This window comes from Calypte anna, chromosome 6 (genome assembly GCF_003957555.1).
Source record: "Calypte anna isolate BGI_N300 chromosome 6, bCalAnn1_v1.p, whole genome shotgun sequence".
Classification (NCBI taxonomy): Eukaryota; Metazoa; Chordata; class Aves; order Apodiformes; family Trochilidae; genus Calypte; species Calypte anna.
In genome coordinates this window covers 830,246-857,154 of record NC_044252.1, presented here as the reverse complement: position 1 = coordinate 857,154, position 26,909 = coordinate 830,246, and the positions used below count along the sequence as shown (strand labels likewise).

The 26,909-nt window shown below is 51.0% G+C and overlaps 1 protein-coding gene across 4 annotated transcripts; it reads left to right on the top strand.

Annotated features, from left to right (window-relative positions):
- The first annotated feature begins 6,495 nt into the window (after window positions 1-6,495).
- Window positions 6,496-25,684, top strand: LOC115598528. Of its 4 annotated transcripts, none has more exons than XM_030453278.1 (10): window positions 6,496-6,751; window positions 6,847-6,976; window positions 14,057-14,916; window positions 17,657-17,818; window positions 19,238-19,424; window positions 20,011-20,162; window positions 20,534-20,560; window positions 21,819-21,937; window positions 23,521-23,640; window positions 24,268-25,684. In XM_030453278.1, exons 2-9 carry the CDS (start codon window positions 6,934-6,936, stop codon window positions 23,615-23,617), a joined length of 1,647 nt encoding a protein of 548 aa, XP_030309138.1. In that variant the 5' UTR covers window positions 6,496-6,751; window positions 6,847-6,933; the 3' UTR covers window positions 23,618-23,640; window positions 24,268-25,684. The 4 variants fall into 4 exon arrangements, with proteins under 4 accessions (XP_030309138.1, XP_030309136.1, XP_030309137.1 ...); XM_030453276.1 differs by having other exon boundaries at window positions 14,054-14,916; XM_030453277.1 differs by lacking the exon at window positions 6,847-6,976.
- Window positions 25,685-26,909: the final 1,225 nt, after the last annotated feature.

Here is a 26,909-nt window from a genome sequence, read left to right as displayed (position 1 = left end):
GCTCAGCAAAAAGCATCTCTACATCCCCTGCCCTCCCCTGCTCTGCACAGCACCACGGAAAATCCCTTCCCTCCTGATGCTGCCCCTCTACAACAACTTCTCTTGTTGGACAAAACAACAGTTTCCATCCTCTCCTCCATTTATTCCTCACTGAAGCTCCCTTATCTTATCTTGCAAACCTGAACTGGCATCAGGCACTTTGGTGTTTATATGAAAAAAAAAAAAAGGGTTTGGCTTTTAAAACAGCTCAGCAGCCACAAACAGACCTTCAGAACAGCTTAGCCTGCAGTTTTGGGCACTAAAATGAGCACCCAGCTCATCCCAGAGGGCTCTCTCTAATTGCCTCCTTTAAAAACGAGGCTTTAAATATCCCTGAGACAGTTGGATCTGGAACCTTTGGTGGAAAATCAGACTCCAGCTCCAAAATGAGGAACCCTTGCTGGAAAATCAGAGTCCAGCTCTGCAAAAAAAACCAAGACTCCAGCTTGGCTTCCCTGCAACCTGCTGGAGCTCTGGGGAGTTCCAAAACCCAAAGCAAGCCCTGCTTCCCCAGATCCCCTACAATTCATATCCCTCTTATTTTCATTTGGCATGGCAACCTGCACCTCTGAACCCACCAGTTTTAGAGAACCCACCAGTTCCATCTTTGCCTGAAGGACATTATTGCCCAGTGACCCTTTCTGTACCCCAGCTTGGGGATTCCCATCTTCCAGCCTCTGAGTTGCCAGCCTGGAAATTTCAGCCTGGATGGCAGCCTTAAAACGAGGGAAGGCTGCAGTCACACACCAGGCTGTCCCCACGCATCCCACACTAAGCAAGGATGGAAAAAGGAGCAGAGTTTTATGGACAAAAGCACAAGTGGTGTTGCTGAGATGAAGTCCTGGAAGCCCTTGGTAGGTTTTCATTCTCTACGGGGGTTTAGGTCAGACATGCAAATCATAGGCAGGCACTTATATACCATATATTATATAGATATTATGGGGTATTATACCATAAGTGAATGGCATATCCCCATTTGGACCAGGAAGAGCCCTACTTTGGGGTGAGTTTGGGGGATAAAAAAAGTCTCTTTCTGCTGAACTTGCTTTGGTTCCCCCCCTGCAGCCACAGTCCCTGAGTGCTCAGAGAAACACCTGGATTCATACAGACCCCCCCAGCCTTAGTGCCCAGGCAGCTGTGTGAAGGGGAATCATTTCATCTCCTTTTTTTTTGGGGGGGGTGGAATAAGCAGAGAGCACTTGGCAGGCACCTCCCCACCTCTTGGTGAACACAGTCACGTTACCAGCTTGCAGTTCCCAAACTCTGGGAGCCAGAGACATCCTCCAGGATGTCCAGAGGAAACCCACACCCAAGGACTGGATAGCAGAGACGTACACAAACCGAAAGAGCACTGATTTGGCTCCGGCCAGGGAGGTTTTATTTTATAAATAGCAGGTTTGCAGAAACAGATGCTATTTGGAAAGTATGTCCCGGGGTTAAGCAGACAGGTCCTTGGCTGCTGAGCACTATCTGCTCATCAAGGACAGTTGTTCCCAACATTTCCCAGCCTGGGAATAGCCCCTGCATATTTTTTCCAGTGAGGATCATGTCTGCTCCTGGCTGATTTTAGGGCATCTTCTTTAGCAAGTGACAACTCTCAGTGTCCCCCTGGCACCCAGGGACAAGGGAGCTCCCTGGTGCCACCCAAAGGGGCAAATGAGCTCATTCCTGAGGCTCAGGTGCTGCCTGGCAGCAGCCCTTGGCTCCCAGGCTTTCTGTGGGAGGTGTACAACAATGTGTACCCCCCCCAAGAGGGAAACCACCAGGTCTGCAATCAAGCTGTGAAAGAGTCATTACGAGGACAATTAAGGTGAAATATAGCTCTATTGAAGGAGCTGAGAGCTTTAGTATTACCTGAAGTTTCACCCCAGTGTTTTGGGTGGGTAGTCACCCTGTTCAAGCAAGGCAGGCAGGATTTAATCAAAATGACATTTATAACAGCAGGCTGCTCTCCTATCAAACCTTTGGGATGTGCTTACCTGAATCAGCCCTGATTAAATTGCTACACATGCAAAATATTCAGTCCTTCTGGTGTGTGCACATGGATCTGGGAGGGGGGGAAGCAATACAAATTGCCCAGGGTCTGGTTAATGCTCTTTGTACACTTCTAAACTCGGGTGCTGTGTTCAGTGAGTCCCATCTAACTCACACTCCACTGAAACACTAAATGGAGAGCCAGCATTTCCAAACCAAAAAGAAAACAGCAGCATTTCCAAGAAGATGACATTTCCAACAAGGTTAAAATGAAGCAGAGATTGTCACACCCTCAGCCTCCAAATTGCAAGGTTTCAAGAAAATGGGTTTCAGAGCTGCTGGGATGGAGCAAAGAAGAGCTGAGGGATGGATGCTTGTCCTGGTTGGGGCCAGGACAAAGGTAATTTTCTGTCTTGTACTTTTGCTTTCAGCTAAGTCTCTTGTAAGTAGCTGGGCTTGCTGAAGTTAACAGCAAGTTTCCCTCACGGGGACCACACAGCAGGAACATCCCATGGGGAGAATGAGATGGAGGAGATGCTGCCCTCCCTCAAGAAGTGAAAGAACCACAGAAATAAAGGCAGTGCAGCAAAAGAGGGCTCTGTCCCCCACTCCTGGAGCAGGACAATGGTCCTGAGGTCCCATCAGGAAAACAAGGCTCCTCTCATCCCAGCCTGGCTCAGCCTCCACCCTTCCTTCCTTCCTTCTCCCAGCACTCCTCAAGCACCTCTGATGCTTTCCCTGCCCCTCACCAGTTCCTGGGGCTCCCCCACTTCTTCTCCTCCTCCAGTGCCTCCTTGTCCCACCAGCACCAGCCCTGTACCTGCTCCAGCATCCCAAACACCCTGACACTGGAGCCTTCCCTGCCCTGCAAGGGAGAATGGGGGTGGGTGCTGCTCAGCTGAGCCTGGGAATCACCTGGAGCTGGAGCATCCATGGGAGAGGCAGAGAAGGTGCAGAGGGGCTTATTGGGGATATTTACTGCTTTTACTAGGCTCCCAGAGGAAAGAGCAAAACCAGCACTACAGGCTAAGACAAGTGTCTGGAGCAAGACACAAGATTTTCAGAGGTTGACACATTGCTGCCAACTGACTCCAGAGCAAGTTTGGGGGTTTTTTTTTAGCATTGCATTAAAAACAACTTCCCCTTTTGTGACCCCCAAACCTGGGCAAGCTGTCCAGATGCAAGCCACTGCCAGGTTAGCAGGAGAGCTGTTTCTCAGGAAACTGGAGCCTTCTGGAAACCTCCATCTGCAGGCATGCAGATATCCTGCATTTCCTCTTCAAACACTCCACACACCCCTGGCAAGGGGATGAGGTGATGTGGGTACAAACCAACCCAGGAGGGAGCTGAGCAACCTGTCCAGCCCCAGCCTTTCACTCAAGGGGGTCAGGGAAAGGGTTGGAAAATGAGATCTAATACATCCCTCTGATGAAAGGCTGACAGCTATTTCATTGTGTGCCTCAGTGGGAGAACCACGGGGACAAGGCTCTCAGAACACGTTGGGTTTGGGTTGGTTTGGGTTTTTTGTTTTTTTTTTTCCCTCTTCTTCACCACAATTACCCCGTGCCAGGGGGAGGGACTTTTTCCACACATGAGAAATAATCCTGGGGGGGCTTTGGGGGCTGCACACCTCAAAGACAGGGTCCTGAAACTGCTGACAAAAATCCTGTTCTGCCAGATGAGCTGAAGGAGATGAAGTTATTTGCTCAGGGGACTTGCCTAAAGCCAGAGAGCAGAGGAACACACCTGGCCCAGGCAGCAGAGCTCACCTGGGCAGAGCTCCACACACCCAGGGCTCTCTTCTGCTGCTGCCAAAGTTCCCTCTGAGTGAGTTTTTGGTCACTTTTGAGGGGCACCCTCCTTTAGCACTGCAGAGCATCTCAGGGGGTGCCACAGGAATCTCTTTTGTGGGAGGTTTCTACCCCTGAGGGTGAAATAACCAAGGCATGGAGGAAGAGCACAGGAGCCCATATCGTCTTAGGGCTCTCCACTAAATGTCCCTCCCTTGCTTTCCAAGCTCGTGCTTGGCTTTCCCCAGAGCAGGGAAGTGTCCTCTGCTCTCAAGTCCTTTCCCACCAACCCCAAGTCTCAGAAGGGTGACAAGAAAGGTGGGATGCAGCTGTGTGCCCAAGGGACCCAGGGACACAACAACTCTCCAGGCTGCTTTGGGTGGGGGGTTTTCTCCTGGCTGAGGAAACTGAAGCATCCATCAGCAACGGAGCTGATGCTGACTAAGAGGTTTTTTCCTCTTCCTGTTACATCCTCTGCAGCTCAAAGAGGGAATTTCCTGCCCTGGCTGCAAAGTGAAGAACCCATCCCAGACTCTCAGTGCATGGGAAGGAGCCCTGGCACAAAGCCTGGGAGCCACAGGGATGGAGCACATGCCAAGGAACCACAGCATCCTCAGCAGGCAGCTGGTAAAGTGGCCCCATCCTGGAGCCAGGTTGTCCCTCTGGCTGGGACAGGTCCATTTCCCCTCCTGCCTGGTTCCTCCCCATCCTTGTGCTCAGCTCCTCACTGCAGAAGCACCTGGGCTCAGTGTGGTTCTGTACAGAGGGGGAGTTCTGTACACCTTCCCCATGTCAAGGGTGTGCCCAAGTTTTAGACAAGAGCACATTAATACCCAGGTTCCCATTCTCTACACTTTCTTCACGTTTGGGCACCAAACCCACTTCTGTTTCTTGCTCATGGGCTGGGTTGGGTGCTGTCCACCCTTTGGAAGGTTCCACTGCAGGTAAGAACACCACCCCAAATGGTGAGATGTCCTGCCAGGTAGGGGCATTTACACTGCAGGGAAAGCCCTAAAATAGCTTTTCCCTGCCCCCGTGCTCAGCTCTTCAGGTGTGAAACACTTTGATGCTGAGTTGAAAAAGCACATCAGGCAGTCATGGCACTAAAACTGTTCACGTGTAGACAAAAATAACCACGTGCAACACCCAGCAGTTCTGTGGGACTCCAAACACTGTCACGTATTGTGTCAACACAGAGCATTTCCAACATTAATTATCAGTTCCACACACACCATTACAGAGCTCATTGCCAGCCATTTTCCTTCCCTGTTCTGCTCTAGCCCAGGGCAGGAGCACTTGGATTTTTGCACATTCCAGGGGATGTTTCATTCTGGTTCACAAAGCTCGCTGTCACTGGGGGTTTTTATTTACTATATCATGGTAAGGCAGTCATTTCTGCTGGCCCCAAGCATTTGCTGAATGCAAGAGGGTGAAGTGAGCTTAGAAACAGGCAGCTTGGGGCTCTGAGGAGCCCACTTTGCTGCCAGCAACCAACATTTTGCTCACTGCAAAGCAGAGACATTCCAGAGCACTCCGAGCAGCTTTCCATCCCTCCCCAAACCAGTTATTTACAGAAGAAACCTCTGGGCAGGGGAGGGTTGTGCTCAGCAGCGTTCAGACCAGCAGAACAGCCTGTGCCGTGGCACAGGGACAGTGTGGGTGAGAAGGAGGTGTTTTGTCCCCAAAATTCCCCTGCCTGCTACCCGTGTCACTGACCTGATGCTAAGGCAGCCCCCAGGTCCCCTCCCCACTGCCGCGGGAGGGCAGAGGGGACAGGACCATCGGTGTCCCAGGAAGGATGCCTGCTGCTGGGTGAGCTGAGGCTGTGAGCAATAAAAGTAATAGCTAAATACAAGAGCAACGTGGTGAGGGGGGGAAATAAAGAAAGAGGAGCAGAGCAAGGGGGCAGCTGGATGGGGGCAGCTCCTCCCCTTCCTGGCTTCTTTCCCCATGGCTTTCGGAGCACCCTGTGGTCTCCTGGGGGCCAGGGGACACCTGAAGTCCGCAGTGAATCCGGTTTAACCGGGCGGAGCAGCACATTTTTAGTTCTGAGAGCAGGAGTCTGGGTGGCAGAGCAGTGCTGGCTCAGTCAGCAGACACCCAGGAATAGGTTACGGGGCTGCTGCAGGGAGCTGGTGTTGCTTCCACCTCTCCCAGCAGGAATTCCCTGCACCTTTCCCCAGACAGCACTCTGCCCCGGGCATGGCAAAGCTCTCTGCACCTGCCCCCGGGGTTTGGGGTTCACTCTAGTGGGGTGACACCACAAACCTGCCCACGGGACCTTCTCTTTGGGACACTTCTTCCTCACCCCTCTCACCCATAGCCTGCAGCCCCAGCTACTGCTACCAAGGCAGAGTTTGGCACGATGAACACATAAACATGCACTCTAAAGAGTAGAAAGGGGGAAAAAAAAAACCAACAACCAAACCTGAAAATAATAACAGTAAAAAAAGCCAACAACAACCCACCGAACCTCCTCCCCACCCAAAGCATTCCAACCTTCCCTGTCCTGCCACTTGAGAGGGGGGTTGTTTATCAACATTATGCAAGTGCTGGAATATTTCTGTCTTTTTCTTCTCTCCCGTCCCCCACCCCCTTTCATTTCTTTTTTCCTCTTTCCCACCCCCCGCCCCCTCCCTCCCTCCCTTCTCCTCCTCCTCCTCCAGGGGGTTGCAAAGGTAGCTCAAACCCCTCCAGCCCGCCCTGCTTATCAGCCACAGGAGATGCATTCCTCTGGGCTGCTCCCTTTATAAATCCCTGCACCCCCGCCATGCCCTAACCCGGCTCCCGCTGGACACCGGGGGGGTGGTGGTGGAGGGGGGACTGGCAGCAACCCCAGCCACGATGTCACCCCCATCCTCATCATCCTCATCCCGCCCCTGAGCTGAGGGCGGCGGCTGCCGGGATGTTCAGCTGGCACCGCAGCTTCACGCTGCCAGCGCCCCGAGGTGAGTGCTCCAACCCAACCCCAGAGTTCTGCTTTGACGGGCACCCCTCCCCAAACCTCCACCCGCCACCCTCTTCCTTCCCCTCGCTACTTTAGGGCCGGTCCGACCCAACCCGACCCGCCCCGCTCCCGGGTCTCGCCGGACCGGCTGCCCGCACCCTCCCGAACCCGCACCCCGGCCCCATGCTGCGCTCCCTGCTCGCCGGCTGCCTCTGCCCCCCCGCAGGTAAGGCTGCGGGGAGACCCCCGGCCCCCTGCCCCGACCCCACCGGAGTAGGGAAAAGCTGGAATCTGGGAAACTAAGGATGCCTTTTCCTCTGGCAGCGGGGTTATTTGTTATTTCCCCCTTTCTTAGCGCTTTGGGGAAGAGCGCGGCGGGGGCTGGTGGAGAGTGCGAGGTGGGGGGCAATGGGAGGGAGGGAGGGGAAGGTACCTGGGGGGGTCAGGGTGCCCCCCAGCATCGCTCGGGTGCTGCCCTAACGTGGGGGTTCCCTGGCACTGGGCATCCCGGCGCTTTTGGGGTTTGTACGGCCCCATCCAGCAGGGATCAGCCCAGCTTGGAGGGGTTTGCGGGGACTGCCCCGACTTGGAGTTGGGTTTTTTGTTTGTTGTTTTGTTTTGTTTTTTTTTTCTTTTTTTTCTTTTTTGTTCTCTGGGACTGACCCGAGCTGGAGGGGTTTTGTTTGCAGGGCAGACAGCTGCGATCCTGCAGCAGATCACTTGTAACTTTCCTGTCTGTTGCCAAAATAAGCGCTGGTGGAGCTCAGGCTTTTTGGCTTTTTGGCTTTTTGTCCTTTTTTCTTTTTTTTCCCCCCTCCAAGCACAAAGGCTCTGGGGCCGTTTCATTCCTTAGCACTGCGGGATGAGCAGCCCCAGGGAGCAGAACCCCCCAGCACCCCTGGGTTACAAACCAGAGCTGGCATCACCACCAAACCTGGGCTGGTTTATCTGTGGCTACAGAGGGGGCTTGGCAGAGCCCAAGGCAGAGCAGGGCAGTGGGGATGCTGCAAAGCACCCTCCTGGGGGGTCACACCTCCTGGGGGTCCTCCCTGCCCAGCTCAGTGCTGGCCTCATCCCTGGGGTGCAGCACGACTTCTGTAGGGGGAGGTGGAAGCTTTGTTGGAGGAACAGACTGAGAATCTCTCTGGTTCCTCACTGGAGGAATTATTATTCTCCAAATAAGACACATCAGGTGCTGGAGAGAAGCACCAAGTATCATTTGTGTCCTGGTCTGGACCCCACCTCAGCTCAGAAAGAGCCCAGAGTATGCTGTTTCTTGCAAGCTTTGTGCCAGGGACTCTAAAGTTCCATCCCCAAAAGCAGCTCAAGGTACAGAATATAAACCAAACTATTTTAGTTTTCACTTTTTGGAGTGGCAGCTCAAGTAAGCTACAACTTCTCCCCCCCTTGAGGGGCTGTTAGACCAGAGGTATCAGGACAGCACGACCCCTTGTATCAGCAGCTCCAGACCCCTTCATCCCCACCGTGACCTCCTCCTCCTCCTTGTCACCTCCCCAAGACCCAGGTGTGGCCCTGCCAAGAGGCTCAAAGCCCCAGATTGTCCCCACTCTCACTGCAACCATGACATATTCCAGATGTAGCACAGAGCATGGTCACCCCTGCCCACTGCCACCTCCTCTGGGCAGCAGGAGCTCTGCCCAGGGACAGCAGTGACTCTGTGGGAAGAAGGGGTTAACAGTGACCTTTCTGGTGCAATCCCAGAGCTCTTCAGGCTACAGGTTACGTGCTGGGGTCTTAATGCCTTCAGTCTTGGAGGCTATTGAACAGTTGTTTATCCAAGCTTATTATAGGCAATAAAACCTGAATTACTACATACCTGTCATCCCTGGGGGGCAAGTTCCATCCTTGCAGAGGGCCTCCTGTCTCCCAGCTCCTTTCTGGCTGGATACTCCTTTGCCATGGGAGGCAGCCTGTGAATCAGACATGCAAGAAAAGGTTGTGCCCTTTGTTTTTATTTATTTTTTACATCAGCCAAATCACCTCTTGCCTGCTCATAAAGTTAGGGTTAACTTTTTTTTTTAAAAGGTTTTGAATCTTTCTTCTTGAGGGAGCACATGGGGATTCCCAAGGAGAAGGATCTGCAGGGAGGGCTGACAAAACCCCACAGATAATGCCCACGGGTGACTGTGGGGGCTGAGCAGCAGCAGCAGCTCCATTGCAGGGCAGGGAGGACCAGCTCAGGTGTTGGGCTGAAACCTGGTGCCTGCCAACCTCCTGGTAACCCAGGTGGGCTGGGGGGACTTTGTGCCAGAGGTCACTAATCCATCAGACCTGCTCCTGGCTCCCAGGGGCTTCACAGGTCACTTGGGATGAAGAGGAGCAAGCTGTAAAAATGTCAAGTGGCCTCTCTGCTTGGAAACCCCATTTCCTCTCTAGTTCTCCCAGCTAGATCCATCAGTAAACAATCTGCCTCCCTTTTCTGCCTGAAAAAAACCAAATCTATAATTCTATCTCCACTTCTGGAGCACAGGTACGAGAGCACTGAATGCCTCTTCAGGCTTGAGCCCTGCTCTCAGCATCTCTTTTGTGTGGATGGATCCTTACCAGTCACAGCTTTGGGAGCTCTGTAGCATTTCTGGACACATAATATTGCCAAACTATCCTCAGGGGAACTTAACAACGAGATTGGAGAGCACCTTGGGGGCAAAGCATCCAAGAACTTTGTGCTTTCTGTTCAAGGACTGCCCCAGACCTCAGCTTGGCCTTACTTATTTCTTGGAATTCAGCATTTCAGGCAAACAGAACTGTGGCTCACCCCTGCCATGAATCCACGTGCATTTCAGTTCCCTGGGTGGGTAAACTGAAATTTGGAACTAGAGAAATAGATTTCCCTCCCAGAGTCAATTGGAAGGGGGTGCTGGGGTTTTTTGTTTGGTTTTTTGGTTGTGATTTTTTTTTTTTTTTTGCGTGGGGGTGGTGGGGCTTTTTTGGTTTGTTTAGGGTTTTTTTTTGGCAGCATAAGAATAATCCACAAGGTCCTGCCTACACACCAAGTCCTGAGTGCTGGGAAGGAGGTGCCAGAACAGCCCTCTCACCCCATAGAGGGGAAGAGTCAGCAGCAAAAAATGCCTATTGTTTCCAAAAGGAAGTGACCCCTTTTCTCTGAAATGCTGGGAAACTGCGAGCTCATCACAGGGGAGAAAAAAAAAAAAAAAGAAAGAAATAAATCCCTGCTTAGCAGTGAAAGGGAAATGCCACCTGAGCTGGGCTGCCAGGGCTGTGGGAGCAGCCCCAGTGACAGAGCCACAGGCAGGGAAAGGGTGTTTGGGTTGGTTTCTTTTTTATAAAGGAAGGAAGGAAGCTGAGGGAATGCAGGGACCAAATGTCAGGCTCAGCTTTGCTTTTCAAGAGGGTGAATAACTCCAGCCCAGGGACCACTGCTGCCTCACCATCCTTCCCAGCACAGGAGGAGTTGCAGGGCAGGCTCCGACTCTCCTGGGATGCTGAAAAAAAACCTTTTCTGGAGCTTTTCCATCTGCACTTTGCCCCGGGCTAAGCAGAGGGGTAGGAATGGGGGGGTTGACTTTGGTCTTGTTTGAGCTAAATCCCTGCTCCCCCAACATCCCAGTCTTTGGTGGTACCCATGAGAAATATCCTAGAGAGCAGTCTGGAAGCCAAGTAAAATTCTAGAGGTTTAGAGCCAGGACAAATCAATTCCTTTCCCCCCCCTTCTCATTATCTCCAGCCATTCATTACCTGGCTCACTCCTACACCTGGGGAGCAGTCCCAGTTCCCCACCAGTACAGGTTTGGGAACCCAGCAACTTGCCCAGGGTGGCACAAACCCAAACCCCACCAGGTGCAGACTTTCATTAAACCCCAGGGCACCCCCTTTATCTGCAGGGGGATTCCAGAGCCACAGAACCCTGACCAGCAGCAGCTTTCCTTGGGTGCCTTGCCCCCACCCCACCCCCAGAAAGGATGGGGGGAACCAAGCCAGGGGGGAAAGGGAAACAGAAAAACAACAATGAAAAACAAGAAAGAAACAAAGAAAAAAAGCCAAAACCAAACCAACCAAAAAAAAAAAAAAAAAAAACAACATAAAAAACCCCCCCAAACCCCAACAACTTGGCTGATTTCCCAGGAGCAGCAGTGTCAAAGCTGGCTGCCCTCCAGCACAAGTAAATCCCTCTTACCAAGCTCTTCACACCTCCTTGCAGAAGCCTCTGGGCAGCATCCTGACCCTCCCCACCCCAACAAAACCCCCTGAGCCCCTTCTTTCTTCTGCAGGGAGGTGGCTGAAGCATTTATAGGCTGAGCCTTCATCCAGCATTAATTAATTGACACAAGCAGGGCCCTGGTAATGAGCTCATTTGTAGCAGCTGAGGGTCTGGCTCACTGGGCTTTGATAGTTCTGGGGTTTTATTTATTTACTTCTATTTTTATTGTTTGGGGGTTTTTTTGGTGGGGTTTTTTTGGTTGGTTGGTTGATTTCATTTTTATTTTTTTCCCTGGTACTTGCCCAGCTGTGCTTTGACTGCAGCACTCTGCTGTTTGTTGGCAAGGTGATGCTGGTTTTGGGGTGCCCCTCTTTGAGGTCTGGTTGAGGTTCCCCAGGCTGGGAGGGAAGGAGCAGAACCTCCCAGCAAGACAAACTTGAGTTTCAGGCCCTTGGCTTCACTGTGGGTGATCCCTGTGCTGATGACCTCCTGGGCCATGGGAAAGGCTCCTGGGATGGAGGAGGAGAGGGTCAGAGCCCCATCCCAGGCAGCTCCTCTCTGGTTGTGCAGGGGGCTGGTGAAGTTTTGGTTCATCAGGAGGGAGGAGAACCCAGGAATGGTCAAACATCGTGGGGGTGATCAGGACCTGCCAGGTCTGAGCTCAGGGAGCAATGAAAAGTGGTGGTGAAAGCAGAGAATGGGTCGGGTTGGACCTTAAAGAGGGGGTTCCAACCCCCCTGCATGGGCAGGGACAGCTTCAGGGGGTGACCATGGGATGGGGAGAGCACAGGAATTGTGTTGGCCAGAGCAAAAACCTTTCTCTGGAGCTGGTGGGACCAAAGGGACCTTCAGCTCTGAGATTCCACCTCTTTTTTTTTTCTTTTTCCCTTTTTTTCCTTTCCTTTTTTTTCTTTCCCCCCTTTTTTTTCTTTTCTTTCTTTCCCTTTTTTCTTTTATTTTTTTCTTTTTTCTTTTCTTTTTCTCTTTCATTTGTCTTTTCTTTTTTCTTTTCCTTTTCCTTTTCTTTTTTCTTTTTCCTTTTCCTTTTTCTTTCTTTTTTCTCTTCTTTTTCTTCTTCTTTTCCTTTTTCCTTTTCTTTTTTTCTTTTTTTTTCCTTTCCTTTTTTTCTTTCCCCCCTTTTTTCTTTTCTTTCTTTCCCTTTTTTCTTTTATTTTTCTTTCCCTTTTTTCTTTTATTTTTTTCTTTTTTTTCTTTTCTTTTTTCTCTTTCATTTGTCTTTTCTTTTTTCTTTTCCTTTTTCTTTCTTTTTTCTCTTCTTTTTCTTCTTCTTTTTTTTTCTTTTCCTTTTTCCTTTTCTTTTTTTCTTTTTTTTTCTTTTCTTTTTTTCTCTTTTTTTTTTCTTTTTTTACCCCCCAGCCCAGCCAAACTCCATGGTCCAGGCTGCAGCTTCTGTAGGCATGAGGGATAAAAGGATAGAACCACCCAACGATCTGGGTTGGGAAGGAACCAAACATCTGCCACCTCCTTCTGTGAGGAGCAAGAAGCCCTCGTTTTCATATTCTGCTGCCTGATCTCAGACAAAGACATTTTTGTGTAGGCCAGGGGTGGAACCGGTTAAACAAGAAAAAAAAAGAGAAAAAAGGGGCAGATTGAGAGACAGGGAGAGAATCCCCAGTGCAAGGGAAGTGTGGGGTGTAGGGGAAGGCAAGGGGCTGCCCCGGGCTGGGTTGGGGTGATGCCCCCAAAGCCTCCCCAGGGGCATCTCCGTGGGTAAATGAGCTGGGGCTGCATTATTGGTGGCCCCAAATGGGCTCCTTGTGGTGCAGGGCTGGCTGTGAGTCCTGCCAAGGCAGGCAGAGGCTGTTCTGGCTGTGAGGAGTGTGTCACAGACAGAATGGAATAAGGAGAATAAAATAGAGAGGCTAAAATGAAATAGAGGATAAAATAAATGTAATGGGTACAATAAAAGAAGTATTATCAGTATAATAACATAAGTAGAACATCATATTTTTAATATGATGTAATAAATATGACATCATACAGTAAAATCAATGTATAATTTAATACAATCGAATACATGATAATAAATAATATAAAAATAATTTAACATACTATAACAACATAACATAATGTAACATAGCAACATAACATTATAGAATATAATAAATAAAGGGGTAACAAGCACTGTGCCCAAGGGCCACACAAAGCCCTCCAGGATGGGTTTATTTATCCCTGCATGCAAATCCAAATGTGTGAAACACAAGACTCTCTGTTTGCCTACAGGCACTCAGGGGTTCCACAGCATCCCAAGGGATCCTCCTGCTCGAGCAGAAGGGATTTAAACAAAGCAGGAAAAGCTCCATTTCCAGCTGGGTGAGGAAGGGTCTCCCTTGGCTGTGGGGCTTCTGGGTCAGGCTGGAGAAGGGTTCCTGGTCCCAGATGGATCTGGAGCTGCACTGTGGGTTATGAGGATTCAGGAAGGAAACCCTGAGGCAGATCTTCAGCTCCTCTTGTCCATCCCTGCAGCCAGAGCCTGTCCTACCACATCCCCCTGGGGAATAACTGGGATGTTCTTCCCTCTCCATCTGCACAAAAGCTCAGGAGCAAAGCTGCCCCCAGCTCCTCTTCACTGAAGGAAATGATTTCATAGCTGAAACCATACAGGCAGGGAAATAAAAAGATCTCAGGTGCCTCATTTGCTTTTCCTATCAGTACCTGGGTTTGGTCACCTGTGTGTGTGGCAGGGAAAACACAGAGAGAAAAAAACCCATAAAGGGTTTGCAAATAGCTTATTGCAACCCCAAATCCACTGAAGACAGATTTCCATTTCCATTTTTTTTTCCCTTTGCTGGTTGAGGATCCATTTCAGCAGAGGAAACCCTTCAGCCTGGAAGCAGTGTCAGTGGTGCTGGGGAAAGGAAGGGGAGAGGTGGTCCCTAAAACTCTGTCTGGCCCCACGTGTTGGTTCCTCTCTGCCTGCCAAAGCAGGGCTCTGCCTTTCTGACCCCCCTGAAGGACTCTGGGGAGCTTTGTGGAGCTCCAGAAACCCCAAGCAGGGCTGTCCCCCCCTGCCACCTCCCTGCAGACAGGTTTCCATGGCACCTCCTCATGGGACGTGGGGGGGTTTCAGCCTTTTTATGACTTTCTGACTTCTCCTTGAAGCAGGGAAGAAGAGCCCACCAGCTGAGGACAAGGTTGTGCTGACCCACATGAAGATCCTGAGCAATGAAGGCATCCAGAACCCCGGGCTGATGCTGGAGGCTGCAGCTGACCCAGCCAGCACAGAGAAGTCCCCTCTGCCCACTGCCCCCTCCCCACCAACCCACCCCGGAGCCTCCGAGGCAGCGGATGCCCCAGCAGAGCCCAGCTCAGGCTCCCTGCCCGGCTCTGCGGATGGGCTGGGAAGCACAGACTGTGTAGCCAGGCTGCCTGACCTCAGCACCTTCGAGTCCAAGTGCAGGCTCCACAGGTTTTCCAAATTTGAGTCCGAGGACTCCGGGGTGGAGCTGCCGAGCGGGGCCAATTCCCCCTCCACGCCGACGGCTTCGGAGAAGAGCTTTGTGCTTCACAGCAGAGACTCCTTCTGTGACTCCGGGGTGCTCAGCACCTCCTCCTCCCCAGAAATCAACCACCTGGTGATGAGAACATGTCAGGAACATGCTGGAGAAGTCAGCCCCCAGGAGCCAGAGGGTGCAAAGAGAGCTGAGGAGGAGGCAGACACCGGGCAGGGTCCGGCACCTTCCCTGGGAGGCTTCAGGGTCCCTCAGGAGGAAAGCCCTGATGGACATTTTGACCAAAGTGAAAGGGAGTCTTTGGAAAAGGAACCTACCCTGGAGATGGACCTTCCCAGGGAAAGAATTCTCCCCACCCCTGCTCCCCTGGAAGAGCCCAAGACATTAGCTGACAGTTTCCCAGAGAACTTAGGCAGCACACCAGACCTCCAGATCCATGGCCACCAGCTGAAGAAGTGTCCCACGAGTGCCAGTCTGGATGAATACATGGATGAGTGCTGCAGGCTGAGTGAGGTAAGGAACACCTACACTGGATCCTAGAGCTAAGCCTGCCCAAATACCCCACTCAGGGGGCAGGTCCCATCACCTCTGGTGGTTGGGTTTGATGGTCTTGAGGGTCGTTTCCAAGCAGGATGATTCCATCATCTGTCAGGAAATCTCCTCTGTAAGCAGCAAAGCTTGGCAGCTGATCTTCAGGAGCTCTTTTTTTGTACCAGTGAGGTAATTCCATGGCTTGTGGAGATGTGATGTTTCACAGAGCCCTGGCTGAGAGGATGGATCTGATTCTGCTCTTCAGCTGGGGATGCTGAAGTTGGGCACCATCCTCAGGCAGGAAGGGGTGAGGTGTCCCAGCTCCCTGTGGCAGCACACAACCCAACCTCCTGCCTCCCAGAGCTGTCTCACACCCAGGGGAAGACAGATGCTGGCATGGTGCCTAAAGCAACCTGGTCTTTTGGCAGGGAGTTAAATAATAAAAAGAAAATACCATAGCAGGGGAGTTTGACTATGAGGAGCCTTTGTCAGGAGTTCCCTCCACGCTCCACTGCACTCCCGAGGGTTTGCAGCCCAGCTCGCTCTGCCTGCCCATGAAGCCAATTTAAATCCTTTGGGAAACAGAGCCTCAGTTTCCCCCAGCAGAGCGTTTAAATAAACAAGGGAATAAATTAGAAAGGAGCTGGAGAGGAAACGAAGCCCTTGGTGGCTTATCTCCCCTCCTTTTTAATATCCTCACTGGCTGAGAGTGCTCCAGCTCCCTGCCCCAGAGCACTTGGGCTCTGTTTGTTTTTCTGAGCTGGATAAATACAGCTGTGACCTGGATGCTGAGGAAGTTTGCCCCTTTCCACAGCTATCTGAAGCCACAGCAGAGGCAGGACAGGGCTCAGGAACCCTCTCCAGATGGTCCTCTGGCCCCAGAGCTGATGGGTGCCCCCAGCCCAGAGCAAGGAGTCAGTCCCAGGAGGAGAAAGAGGTCCTTCTGGGTGCTGGGGCTGCTTCCAAGAGAGCAGGAAGGAAAAACTCTGAAAAGGGAATTAAAAAAAAAAAAAGAAAAAAGAGTGGAAATGAGCAAATGCTTCAAGCATTTGGGTTCATTGGGTGAATGGTGTGGCTGGAAATCCATGGCCACTCTTTTCAGCCCGGCACTTCTTAAACAAAGGTTTCTGATCTTTTGTTTGGGGCTGCTGCTGTTCCCTTTGGGAAGAAGGGGAGGAAGTGGAAGCTGTCAAACAGCAAAGTGAAAGAACTTTGAAGCCGAAATGAAAGCATTTCCTTCTGGAGCCAAAGGAAAGGTTGTGGGGTCAGTCTGAAGACACACAGCTTTTGATGCTTCTGCTCTGCCAACCTCCAGGACGTTTACATTCCAAGGCAGCCCCCCACCCGAGGAAGAGAGGCAGCATTGGCATCTTTAAATAAATAAAAATTAAAGGAACCCCCAGCCATTATGACACAGTGCCAGTGATCCTAGGCCCAAGCATAATAACAATCATAACCATAAAAACCCCTTCTCTGGGGGGAGCAGGAGAGCTCAGGGCCATCCATCCCTGCTGCTCAGCCCGTGGGCTCCTGCGTGCCACTTGGAGGAAGCCAGAAGCCATCAGAGAGCGTCAGCCCCTCCTGGACAGCAAGGGTGGAGGCCTCAGAAGTGCACAGCTCGATCCCTGGCTTTCCTGTTATTCACAAACCTTTTTTTGGGGCTGTCAGCTGCCAGTGACGAATGCTTCCCGCTCAGCCCAGGCCTCACCCAGGGGGTTTGCTCCCGGCTGCTCCTGATGGGAGGTGGGGAAAGGGACCTGGCTGCCCCACTGGGGGCTTGAAGGCACTGTGGAGCATGGTAGGAGCCAGAACTACCCACAAGAGAAAGGGAAGAGCATCTCAAGAAGCGTGGAGACCCGAGGTGCTGCAGGAACCATCACTGAGCTCCCATCTGACTGGAGAAGAGCAGCTCCTGCCCGCTGGTCCTGCCTGCCAGGGACACCTTTCCATGAAACCTGGCTAAGGAAAAGCCCCCAGCTCCATCAGGGGCGGCTTCAGAGGAAAAACCTGATTTTACAGCAGTCAGAACGTTGGGTCCTTGCCAGATGAGCTGTGAGGGGTCCTTGCCAGATGAGCATCCCCAAAAAACCATCCCCAAAATGCAGCCCGGTGGGGAGGACTCCCAGGGACAAAGACCACTCGGGCTTTGCTGTTCCTGCCCCTCTTCCCACTCCAGACTCACTTTTTTTTATGGCTGAGCAACCTTGGTCTTGCCCCCACTTTCTGCAGAACCTGCCCCAGAGGACAGTGAGAGCCAGGGATGCAAAGTCCTGGAGCCATCACAAGTTTTCCTGATTTCATGTGACCTCTGTCCCAGCCTGACACAAAAGCATCTGGAGGCAATAATAATCATGATCACAATAATAATAATAATAATACCTGTTTATAAATAACACCATGCCATCATTTGTTTAAAAAAGAAGTAAATCCAAGTGCTGCTTGTTTGTTGAACACCCCACGAGCTTTCTGACATAATGAAAAGGCAGGAAGAGTCCCCCAGGCTGGCATTTCCCCAGAAATGGGGATTGTTGTGGGAAAGGAGACAGAGCAAGCTTCCTGCTTTTGTAGAGAGGGACTTATTTGGTGAAGTAAGATAAACCCAGGGGGCTGCTTTTGGCAAGAGGGGGGTGGTTTGACTGATTGGTACCAAGGGGGAAGCTGCTGGGAAGGATGGTTCTGATGCTGGTTCTGCTGGTGGTCCATTGCTGCCTTGTCCTTGCAGGTGAACAGGGGGAGCAGCCAAGCCCTGGGCTCTGGGCTGGGGTACCTGGAACACATTTGCCAGCTGATAGAGAAGATTGGGCAGCTGCAGGAGCACAACCTCCGCCTCCAAAAGAAGGTCTGCAGCTTGCAGAAAGAGCTGAGGATGAGCCAGATCAAAGAGGTAAGCAGACACCAGAAGTGTTTTCCACTAGCTGATGTACTCCAGGCCCAGGATGGAAAATTCCAAGGCTGGGTGAGGGAAGGTGCTCATTTACCTGAGCCCACACCCACCTGGGCTGAGAGTTTTGCTCTTCAGGGAGCCCAAGCCCCCCCCCAGTGGGCTCAGCTTCCCTTAGGGTGGGCTTGGGCTTCTGTGCTTGTGACCTTTGGGTTCTCAGATGTAGAAAGCATCCCTCAGCTCAAGTTTTGGCCACCTCACAGTCAGGGGCTTCTGCTGCTCTCTGGTTGGAAACTTCCCAGGAACACATCAGACAGATGTCAGTCGATGCCATCAAAACATTTCCAAGGATCTCCTTCACAGATGGGGTTTGGATTAAAAGCTCTTTCCCCTCTGTTTTCAAACTGTCAGAACAGCAGAATGGCCCCCAGACCAGACACATCAGGACAGAGCAGCAGTGATGCCACTGCCCAGTACCCTGCTCTTCCCCTGCCCTGCTTCTGAGCTGCCACACCAAGAATCTCTGACGTGAGACAGCTCAGTGTTCCCATTATTTTTTTTTTTAATAATTATTATTTATCAACCAGAGGGAGCTGAGGAATTCAATCAAAATTTGCAAATCATTTCAGCCTCCAAACAACGTTTTAGCCCCTGCACGTTTTGTTCAGCTCCACCACACCTCTGCCCCTCATTGCTTTTCCTTTGGCCATCACACCAGGCTTCCAGCTGGTTGGGTTTTTGTTTGCTTTTTTTTTCTTCCCTCCCTCTTTACTTTATCACTCCCCAGAGGAGCAGAAGGGCTTTGTCACACTCAGCTATTTCTTCCCAGCCCTGCTGTGGAAATCCTTTCATTCTCCCAGCAGGGTCACTGCTCCCTTGGGTGCTGCTCTCCCACCTGCAGTGGGTGCAGCCCCTGCTTCATCCTCCTCCTCCTCGGAGCCCCAGCCAAGCTGTGGGTCAGGTTGTTCCCTGTCATTTCCCTGTCCCCATCTCTCCCAGGCAGAGGAATTCAGCCTCCTACGTCCAAGCCTGGGAATTGTTCAGACATTTCCTGAAGCTTTCCAGCTCTGAGTCACTGCCTCCAAGTAACTCATCCAAGCTGCAAATCCAGGGTCAAATCCTCATCTTGGGGTGGGTGTCCCCTCCTCCCCAGCTCCTGCTGGAATGAAAGGCACCATGCTTCCAATTTAAGTGTTTGGAGCTTTGATGTGGGTTGTGGGGTTTTTTTTTCTGGTGTTTTCCAAGCTCTCTCAGCAGTTCCTTCTCAGCTACAGTTGCCTCACACTGTTCAGGGCCCCCCCAAGATGAGATGTTCAGATCTTGCAGTGCTTAAATTATTGTCCTGGTGGGGCTCAGCTTGAGAGTATGGGCTGGGATTTCTGAGCCTGAGAGCCCACGATGCTTTCCTCTTGTCTGGTGCAGGAGTATTTTCTGCAGCATTGCTCCTGTGGAGCTGCCAGCATCTTCCTCAGCTCCTACCAAGATGTGAAGATGTTTTTTTCTGGGAGGAGCAGACCTCACAGCCTCTTGGTTCAGACTGGGAACTCTTCTGATCTCTCCATCATCCCAGAAATTGGAGGCAACACTGAAAAGCTGAGCAGCTGCCATGGTGAGTCCAAAGGAACCTCCTGACCTCCTCTCTTGGTGGCCATCACTTTGTGTCATCCTCTGGCCAGCAGCTTCCCCTCCCCTAAGGAATGGAGCAGCAAGGTGGTACTGGAACCACACCTTAGGGGGAAAGGTTTCTTTTAAAATGCTTTTCCACTTGCTTCTTCCCCTGTGGGGAGGGGAACTTTTTGCTCAGCAGCTGTGGCTACAAAGCTGGGGACAAATGAATCATAAACCAGGTGTCTCCTTTGGGAACCATTTGGAACTCCTTTGGGTCCATTCACAGAGCTCCTCCTTCTGGATTCAGAATCCCCCCTGAGCCAAAGGAGGGGTTGATTAAGATGGAAATCCTCCTGCCCAGTGTTACTCTCTCAGGCAGGCACAGGACACATTCCTGGAGGATGACTTGGAAGCTGTTGGGAAGTCTCCCATGGCTGCAGGCTTTCTTGGCACACTTGCCTTCTTTCCACTGGAGTGTGGCGTGGAAGCACACAAGGTCTCATCCCACCTGGAGCTGCAGCTTTGCTGGCAGCAGTGCCCAGGACACAGCTGAGAAAAGTGAGCAAGTCCTTGGCCTTTCCTTGCAGGAAGGGAGAGATGCTGGGATTCAGGGAGCAGCCAGCTGGTGGTGGGGCTCAGGAAGCAGCCAAACAATAAGAACAACAAGGAGAATGAGTTCAGAGAAGCTGGTGGCATGGCTGAGGGACAGGCTTTGCCAAAGGACCCTGCAGACAGAAAGGTGAGTGAGCAGCCTGGGGCCAGCATCCCAGGGGGAGCAGGAGGAGGAGGAGGAGGAGGAGGGAGAAGTCCCAGCCCTAAATGCATCCCATGGTCTCCATGTGAAGATGATGCTTCCAGTGGTCCCATGGCTGCTAAATGCTACACAAGGGAACTGGCAGCCTGAATGGAAAAGAGAGGGGAAGGAGGAAGGGAGGGATGATCACACTCAGGAGGAGGGACTGAATAATGAAAGATTGCCCCAGGGCTCTGGGTGGGCTCCAGGGCAGAGCTGGGAGGAGAGAACATATCATGTACTGACCTCCTGTTCCCAGTGCTGTAAGCTGCTCTCACTGCCTCCTTGTTTATAATTTGATTTCTTTTTGTTTTCAGGGTCTGGACACCAGCAGGAACAGCTGGGTAGGTACTGTCACCTGTGCCTGCCATGGGCATGGCCTCTGGGGGCTTTCTGTGACATGAGCAGTGCTTCCATCCCACACAAACCAGGCTGTCAGGAGGCTTGGACCTGATCATCTCTGAGGTCCCATCCAACCTGACATTCTGTGATATTTTTCTGGGGCAGCACCACAAATAAGGCACTGAATGCTGAGGCTCCCAAGCCCCTTCCCACAGCACCCATCAGTCCTGAGGAGTATACACCAAGGTTTGGTGTTCCCCTGGGTAACCAGCCTCACCTGGGGCAATGCACCCAGCAGCCTCTCAGCACCCCCAGGGGCTGAGCTGAAGCCTGAGCAGAGCCCCAGGAATGACCCAGGAGGCTCCCAAGGTGGCCACCACCCCTGGAGCTCTGCTGGTGGCACCTGGGGACAGGGCAGAACAATGTCCCCAGGGGACAATGGGTGGAGAATTTCATAGTAAATGGGAGTTGTTCCTCCCCAGCACACTAGTCCTGGGGCATGAGCTTTTTTGTTGGGTATTTTTTCCCAAGGTTTCCCTGCCATTGCTTAAAACAATCTAGGGGAAAATATAAACCCATGGATTTTTGAAAGTCTGGACTGCATGGCTCCTCCTCAGCTGCTCAGTTCAGATGAGCTCAGCCCCGGGAGAGCAAACATGAGGGGGGGGCCCTGGGACTCCCTGACCTCTGATAATCTCCATTAGCATTTCAAATGGAGCCCTGGCAGAGCTGACAGGCAGACAAAGGCTTGATCCCCTCTGATTTATGGTGCAGGGGAGGCAGCACCTTGGAAAAGGCTGAGACCAATGCACCTGGCCTGATGGGGAGGAGATGGGAGCCAGGCTGCTGCTTTTGGGGTTGTTTTGGTTGTCCTGCCCTCTCCCCCCTCCTTCTTGGTGCATGGGGGTAGGGAAGAAACCAAACTGGGATTTTTTTCCTTTCAGCTCAGCATAAGAATGAGGTTAAAGATGCTCTCTCCTTCCCAAACCTGAGGTCAGCAAGAACAGCAGGGCCCCAGGCAGGGACCTGTAACCCAATGAAATACACAAAGGATTATTCCTGATGGTTGGGTCCCACCAATCCTCACTGGGAGGTGTTCAAACTTCAGTATCAACCCCTTGCTTTTTGTCAGGACCCAACTCCTCTCACAACCAAGCAGCTCCCCTCTTCCCATCACCCTGCACTGCCCCCAGAATATCATCATCTATTGCCTGTCCTGCCCTTCAAGTCACGGGTGGGTTTTGTTTGTTTGCTCCTCAGGGTGAGAGCCATGCCTGGGGGAGGATGAAAGATCTGATGAGAAAGACAAGGCTGAGAAACCAGAACAAGCTGGGGCTGTCCTCTGCTGCTCTGAAGAGGTCTTGCCCACAGCTGTACAGGTAAGAGGGATGGGGGATATCTTCCCCCTGGTGTTGGGATGAGGTTGTGGCTGGCCAGAGATCTCTCCTTACCTTCTCTCCATCAGATGGAGTGGTCCCACCAGCCCAGCATTTGCTTCCTGAGAGCCCAGGTGCTCCCAGATCCACACTGGATCATGTAACCTGTGTGAGAATGATGGAAACATCAGAGGGACCCCAAAAGAAAGTGTCCACCCCCCAGAAAGGGGCTGAGCATGCCCACCAGTCCTCCCAGCTGAGTTTGGGTGGTTGGGTACATGAGGAGGCAGCAGGAAGAGGCTGTAAGGGGTTGTTCCTCACCAAAGCTGGGTATGACATGGAGCTGGGGGCGTTTCCAGCTGAGGTCTCAGTCACCTTGAGCAGCAAAGTTCAAGGGTGCTTCAGCCTGTTCTCAGTTTTTCCATGGGATGATGCTGGGGAAGCAGCAGTTGGTTAAGCACTCAGGAATGTCCCATTGTTCTTAGACAGCCTGGACCTACCTGACCAAATCCATGGGGGAACTGGGAATCTTGTAATTACAGCTGGGGAGGAAAAAAAAAATTAAGAAAAAGAAAAAAAAAATAATTAAAAAAAAAAATCCCCACAAAACCCCTCTGTAGCTCCCAGAGTGATTTTTCCAGCTGGGAAAAGCTGGTTTGGGGCCCAAGCACACGTAGGAGGCAAACTTCCTCCCATTGTTTGGGAAGCCCAGAGAAACACAAAGCAGAAAGAGATCAAACAGTTCCATCTGAAATAGATGGGTGAACCAGCTGGGGAAGGGATACAGACTCCTGGGAACCTTCCCTCCAAACCTGGACAGAACCAGGACTTTCTTTGGGCTTCAGCAGAGTCCCATCCCTCTCACCACCCACTGCTTTTTATTTTTTTTCTGCAGTGAGTGAATTGCTTCCCTCTTTCACTCCATTTTTGCTCCCATATATCCATCCCCCTGCCCTCCTCTCACACCCCTTGTCCCTCTTCCCCTTCTCCCAAGCTCTTATTCCCCAGCCATACCCAGCTGGGTTGGAGCCAGGAGGACCAAGGCACCAAGGCAGCAGATGGACTTTTCCATCGTGAAAAACTTAGGAGGTCAAAAAACAAATCATCCATCATGAGATTAATAAGAAAACAAGCAATAGCTGGGGAAAAAACCAAAAAAACCAACAACAAACCGACCAAGAAAGTCTGCACCACATCAGTCAGGGCTTTGAGTCAAAGTTTTTCCCAAATCCAAGAGAACTACTGCCTATGAATTGCCTGGAAACAGCTTTGAAATGTCCCATTAAGAAACCCCTCAGAAATATTGCATTAAGAAACCCAGCACTTTTACAAAGTGCTCCAGAAGGTTTCTGTCTCAAGCCCCAGAGCTTGTCTGAAACCCCAAGCTAGCCCAGCCCTTCCAGCCAAACAGGATAAGGGCACTTATTTGGGAGATATATATATATATATTGTTTTGGGGGTTTTTTTGTTTTGTTTTTTTATTTTTTATTTTTTTTATGGGGTACATCTTGGCATGTTGGTGCCAAGAGCCCAGCCCTGCCTGCTGATTTCCATCTGATTTAATGGGATTTTCCCTCCTTTTTAAGGCCAGACATTGTGTCTCCAGAGGTGAGGAAAACCGAGAGGAACTCCATGATCGTTCTGGGGCAAAACACAAAGAATGAGAACCTTTGGCCTTTCTGATGACCCCACTCAAATGGAACAAGGTAAAAACACCAGCAAAGCAGCACCTGTTTCTTTGCAAGGGGGGATTTTTCTTTTTGCCTTTGCTCAGGACAGAAGTGGGACAGTGCTGTTCATCCAGACATGCTCCAGCACTCAGGAACACGTCAGGTTTTTGAAGTTCAAATTATAGGGATTTTTTGCCAGCTGATGACTGGCCCCTGTATTTTAACAGTCCCTCACTTTAAAAAAACAAAACAAAACAAACCAAAACACCATAATTTAAAGGTACCTGTAGTCATAGAGGCTTAATCATGCAGCCTTTCTATAAGGGATAGAGCAACAAATTAATTTATTTGCATTCAAAAGACTCCCAAAATAATAAGGGATAGAGCAGCAAATTAATTTATTTGCATTCAAAAGACTCCTAAAATAATAAGGGATAGAGCAGCAAATTAATTTATTTCCATTTAAAAGACTCCCAAAATAATAAGCCAAGCAGATGTCTTGAGAAAGAAAGAGTCTGCTCCTACCCTGAAGTCTAAAAGGGAACCAGGCTCAGCCTCATCTTCCACTTTCCCTAACCAGCCCAGAGGATAAATGCAAATAAAATAATAATAAAAAAAAAGCCTTTTCCAACCTCTCAGGGTGACTGCACCTTTGTGTTCCAGGAAGGAGAAGAGGGGACACCAGGGGACACCAACCCAGGAACCCCGGGGCTGCTTTGTGCCAACTCCATCCTGTGCCTGGCACCAGAGAGGCTCTGCCTGGGGCACTGGGAAAGAGGGAAAGAGGGAAAAAGGGAAGGGGGAGGTTGGGAAGGGTCTGTGGAGAGGTGATGCCTGCTCAGCTATGGATGGATTTACTCCTGAACATGAGGTGTACTTACCAAGGCCCAGCCACTGAGGAGTTTTCTGCTGGAGCACCACGGTGATGGAACCAAACAAATGAGACTTTGGAGAAAGGCTTGGGAATTCTTCTTCCTCTCTGAGTCAGGAACAGAACACTGGAGCTTTTAACTTACCATTGCTTTCCGAGGACCTTCTGCAGCTACAATAAGCTTTGGGGGTCACAGCAGCATCTGGAAGAGTGCCTGGTGCTTGTCCCCAGCACAGCTCCTGCCTGCCCAGCAGCATCTGGCCAGCTGTGCCCTTTCCCTGGACTCCAGCAGGAAAGCCAAGACTCTAAACCCAAGGCTTCACACCATCCCCTTCCTGAAGCCATCCCTAGCTTCCCATCCTCCTGGCCTGGTTCTTCTCCAGAGGTCCCACACCTTCCCTGAGCATCACTCAGGGGCCCTGCAGGGTCAGCCTCTCCAGGGGATGGAGGCTGCACCCAAGGCACCACCTCAGCTCTTCTGCTGCCTTTTTTTTGGGGGGGAAGCAGCTCTCCAGTTCCTAATTTCAGCTAATTTTAACTCCAGTTTCCCAAGTTTAACTTTTAACTGGTTGTGCAGGTGGTGGCCTGAGGCTGTAGGTGGAGTGGTGGTGCTGGGGAAGGCAAGAGGGAGAGCAGAGCTGCAAGGAAGGGTTAGGACAAGACCTACAGCTGCTGTTGTTTTGGGGCCATATTAACAGCTTTTGGGGGCTGCCCCATGGCCACTGCTGCCAGGCACAGCTTCTGAAGGTGCCCTGGCTGCAGCAGGCTCTGCCCACCAGTTAACTGGTACTAGCACAAGAATCCCTGCACGTAAAGATTCAAACAAACCAACTTTGCCACCCTCTAAAGGATTGTCCTACCCCCTAAATCACAGTGTAAGCAAGTCAAAAAACTGTGGTTTAAAAATCCCTCCCCCTCTCAGCCCCACTTGCCTGAGAACCAAGAAGTGAGAAGCTGGCAGGAAGGGGCTGACTGCAGCAGGAATGGATCAGATCCTTCCTCAGACAGCTCAGCCCTTGGAGCCCTCAGAACCAGGACAGGATCTCTTCCCAGATCCAAAGCAGCCCAGCCACACTCTCCCAGGGCAGCTGGAGTTTTCAGGGATGAGTGAAGGCAGCACCCAAGCTCTGGTTCTTTGGGAACTCAGAAGGGGTTTACTTAGCATCTCAAAAAAACCAAAAACAAACCCAAAACAACCCAACAACCCCACTCCAAACCAAAACTCCCAATTAAAAAAAAAAAAACAAAAAACAATGTTCTGTGCTGACTCAAAGTTAGCACCCTCCTCAGGTGCTGTGTATGATGCTCCAGCTGTAGCTGCTGCTGTGGGACTTGGTTATTCACTGTGCATCTTGCTAGCTCCCTCCACAGCTAGAAAGATTTTTATCCTGATTATTCTGTGAATAGTCTGTGTATCTCCAGAAATGCAGGGGGCTAAAATCCTGCCTTAACTGACACCCTCCAGCTTTACAGAGGCTGCAACGAATGTGAAATCAGTGCACACTGAACCTGAGGTGTTTCAAGATGTGGCACCATGAACCCTTATTCCTCACCCCTCCATCACACTAAAGGTTTGTCTGTGGTATATTTTTTTTATAAACTAAAATGAACTAGCACTCTTTTTTATTCCAGCATTATATGAAACATATCCACGTATTTTTCAGAAATATATTTATAACATGTAACATACTGTATAGTTCTCCACTCCAGGATGCATTGTAATGCAAGTGTAAGAAATTGAATTAAAAAAACCAACATCAATATTATATGACTGTTGTTTGAAGATATTTTTTGTTGTTTTAAGGTATTTTAAGGGTTTAACACCTGCCACACACTTTAAGTGAGCACAGCTGGGCAAGGAAGAAACTGTCATCTCCCAAGGTTTGGAAGAACTTGTTCAGCTCTGACAAATAACCAAGCTGTAGAGTCTGGTGCTGTTCTCAGAGAAGCAGAGGGTGAGGAAAGCCTTTGGGAAGGTGAGAGGCAGCTGAGCATGGATGCTCAGTGGTTTTTCTTCCCCCAAAAATGGGGGTTTAGGAGCAGCAGCATCCTATAGGTGTTGGTGCCCATACCAAGGCTTCAGGGAGCAGCTTGGGTCAGGACCCTGATCCTCCCCAGAGGCAGCTCAGCTCCCTGAGCAAATCTTTGTCTGCCTCAGGGAGGGCTCCAGCAGCTGCCAGGGAGGTGTTTATAGCAGCCCTGCCAAGGAGGTGAGGTCTGCATTAGCCCTCTAATTGCCCCTGCTAATCAACATTACAGCCAGGCTGCTAAAGACTTTAACAAGGCCCATGAGGAGTTTGCTCTCTGCTTTGCCGGAGCTCCTCCTGTCCCAAGGCCATTCAGTTGGCAGAGACACAACTGAAAGGAGGAGGAGGAGGATGCTGGACCCATCTCCAGCCCAGCATCTCCTTCCCCCTCCCCCTGTACCTCTTGG

Coding starts and splice junctions, on each gene's coding strand:
- LOC115598528 (XM_030453275.1), top strand. CDS start 6,709: ATGTTCAGCTGGCACCGCAGCTTCACGCTGCCAGCGCCCCGAG. Junction 6,752..14,053: donor CACGCTGCCAGCGCCCCGAG/GTGAGTGCTCCA, acceptor TTCTCCTTGAAG/CAGGGAAGAAGAGCCCACCA. Junction 19,425..20,010: donor AAAGCTGAGCAGCTGCCATG/GTGAGTCCAAAG, acceptor CTTTCCTTGCAG/GAAGGGAGAGATGCTGGGAT.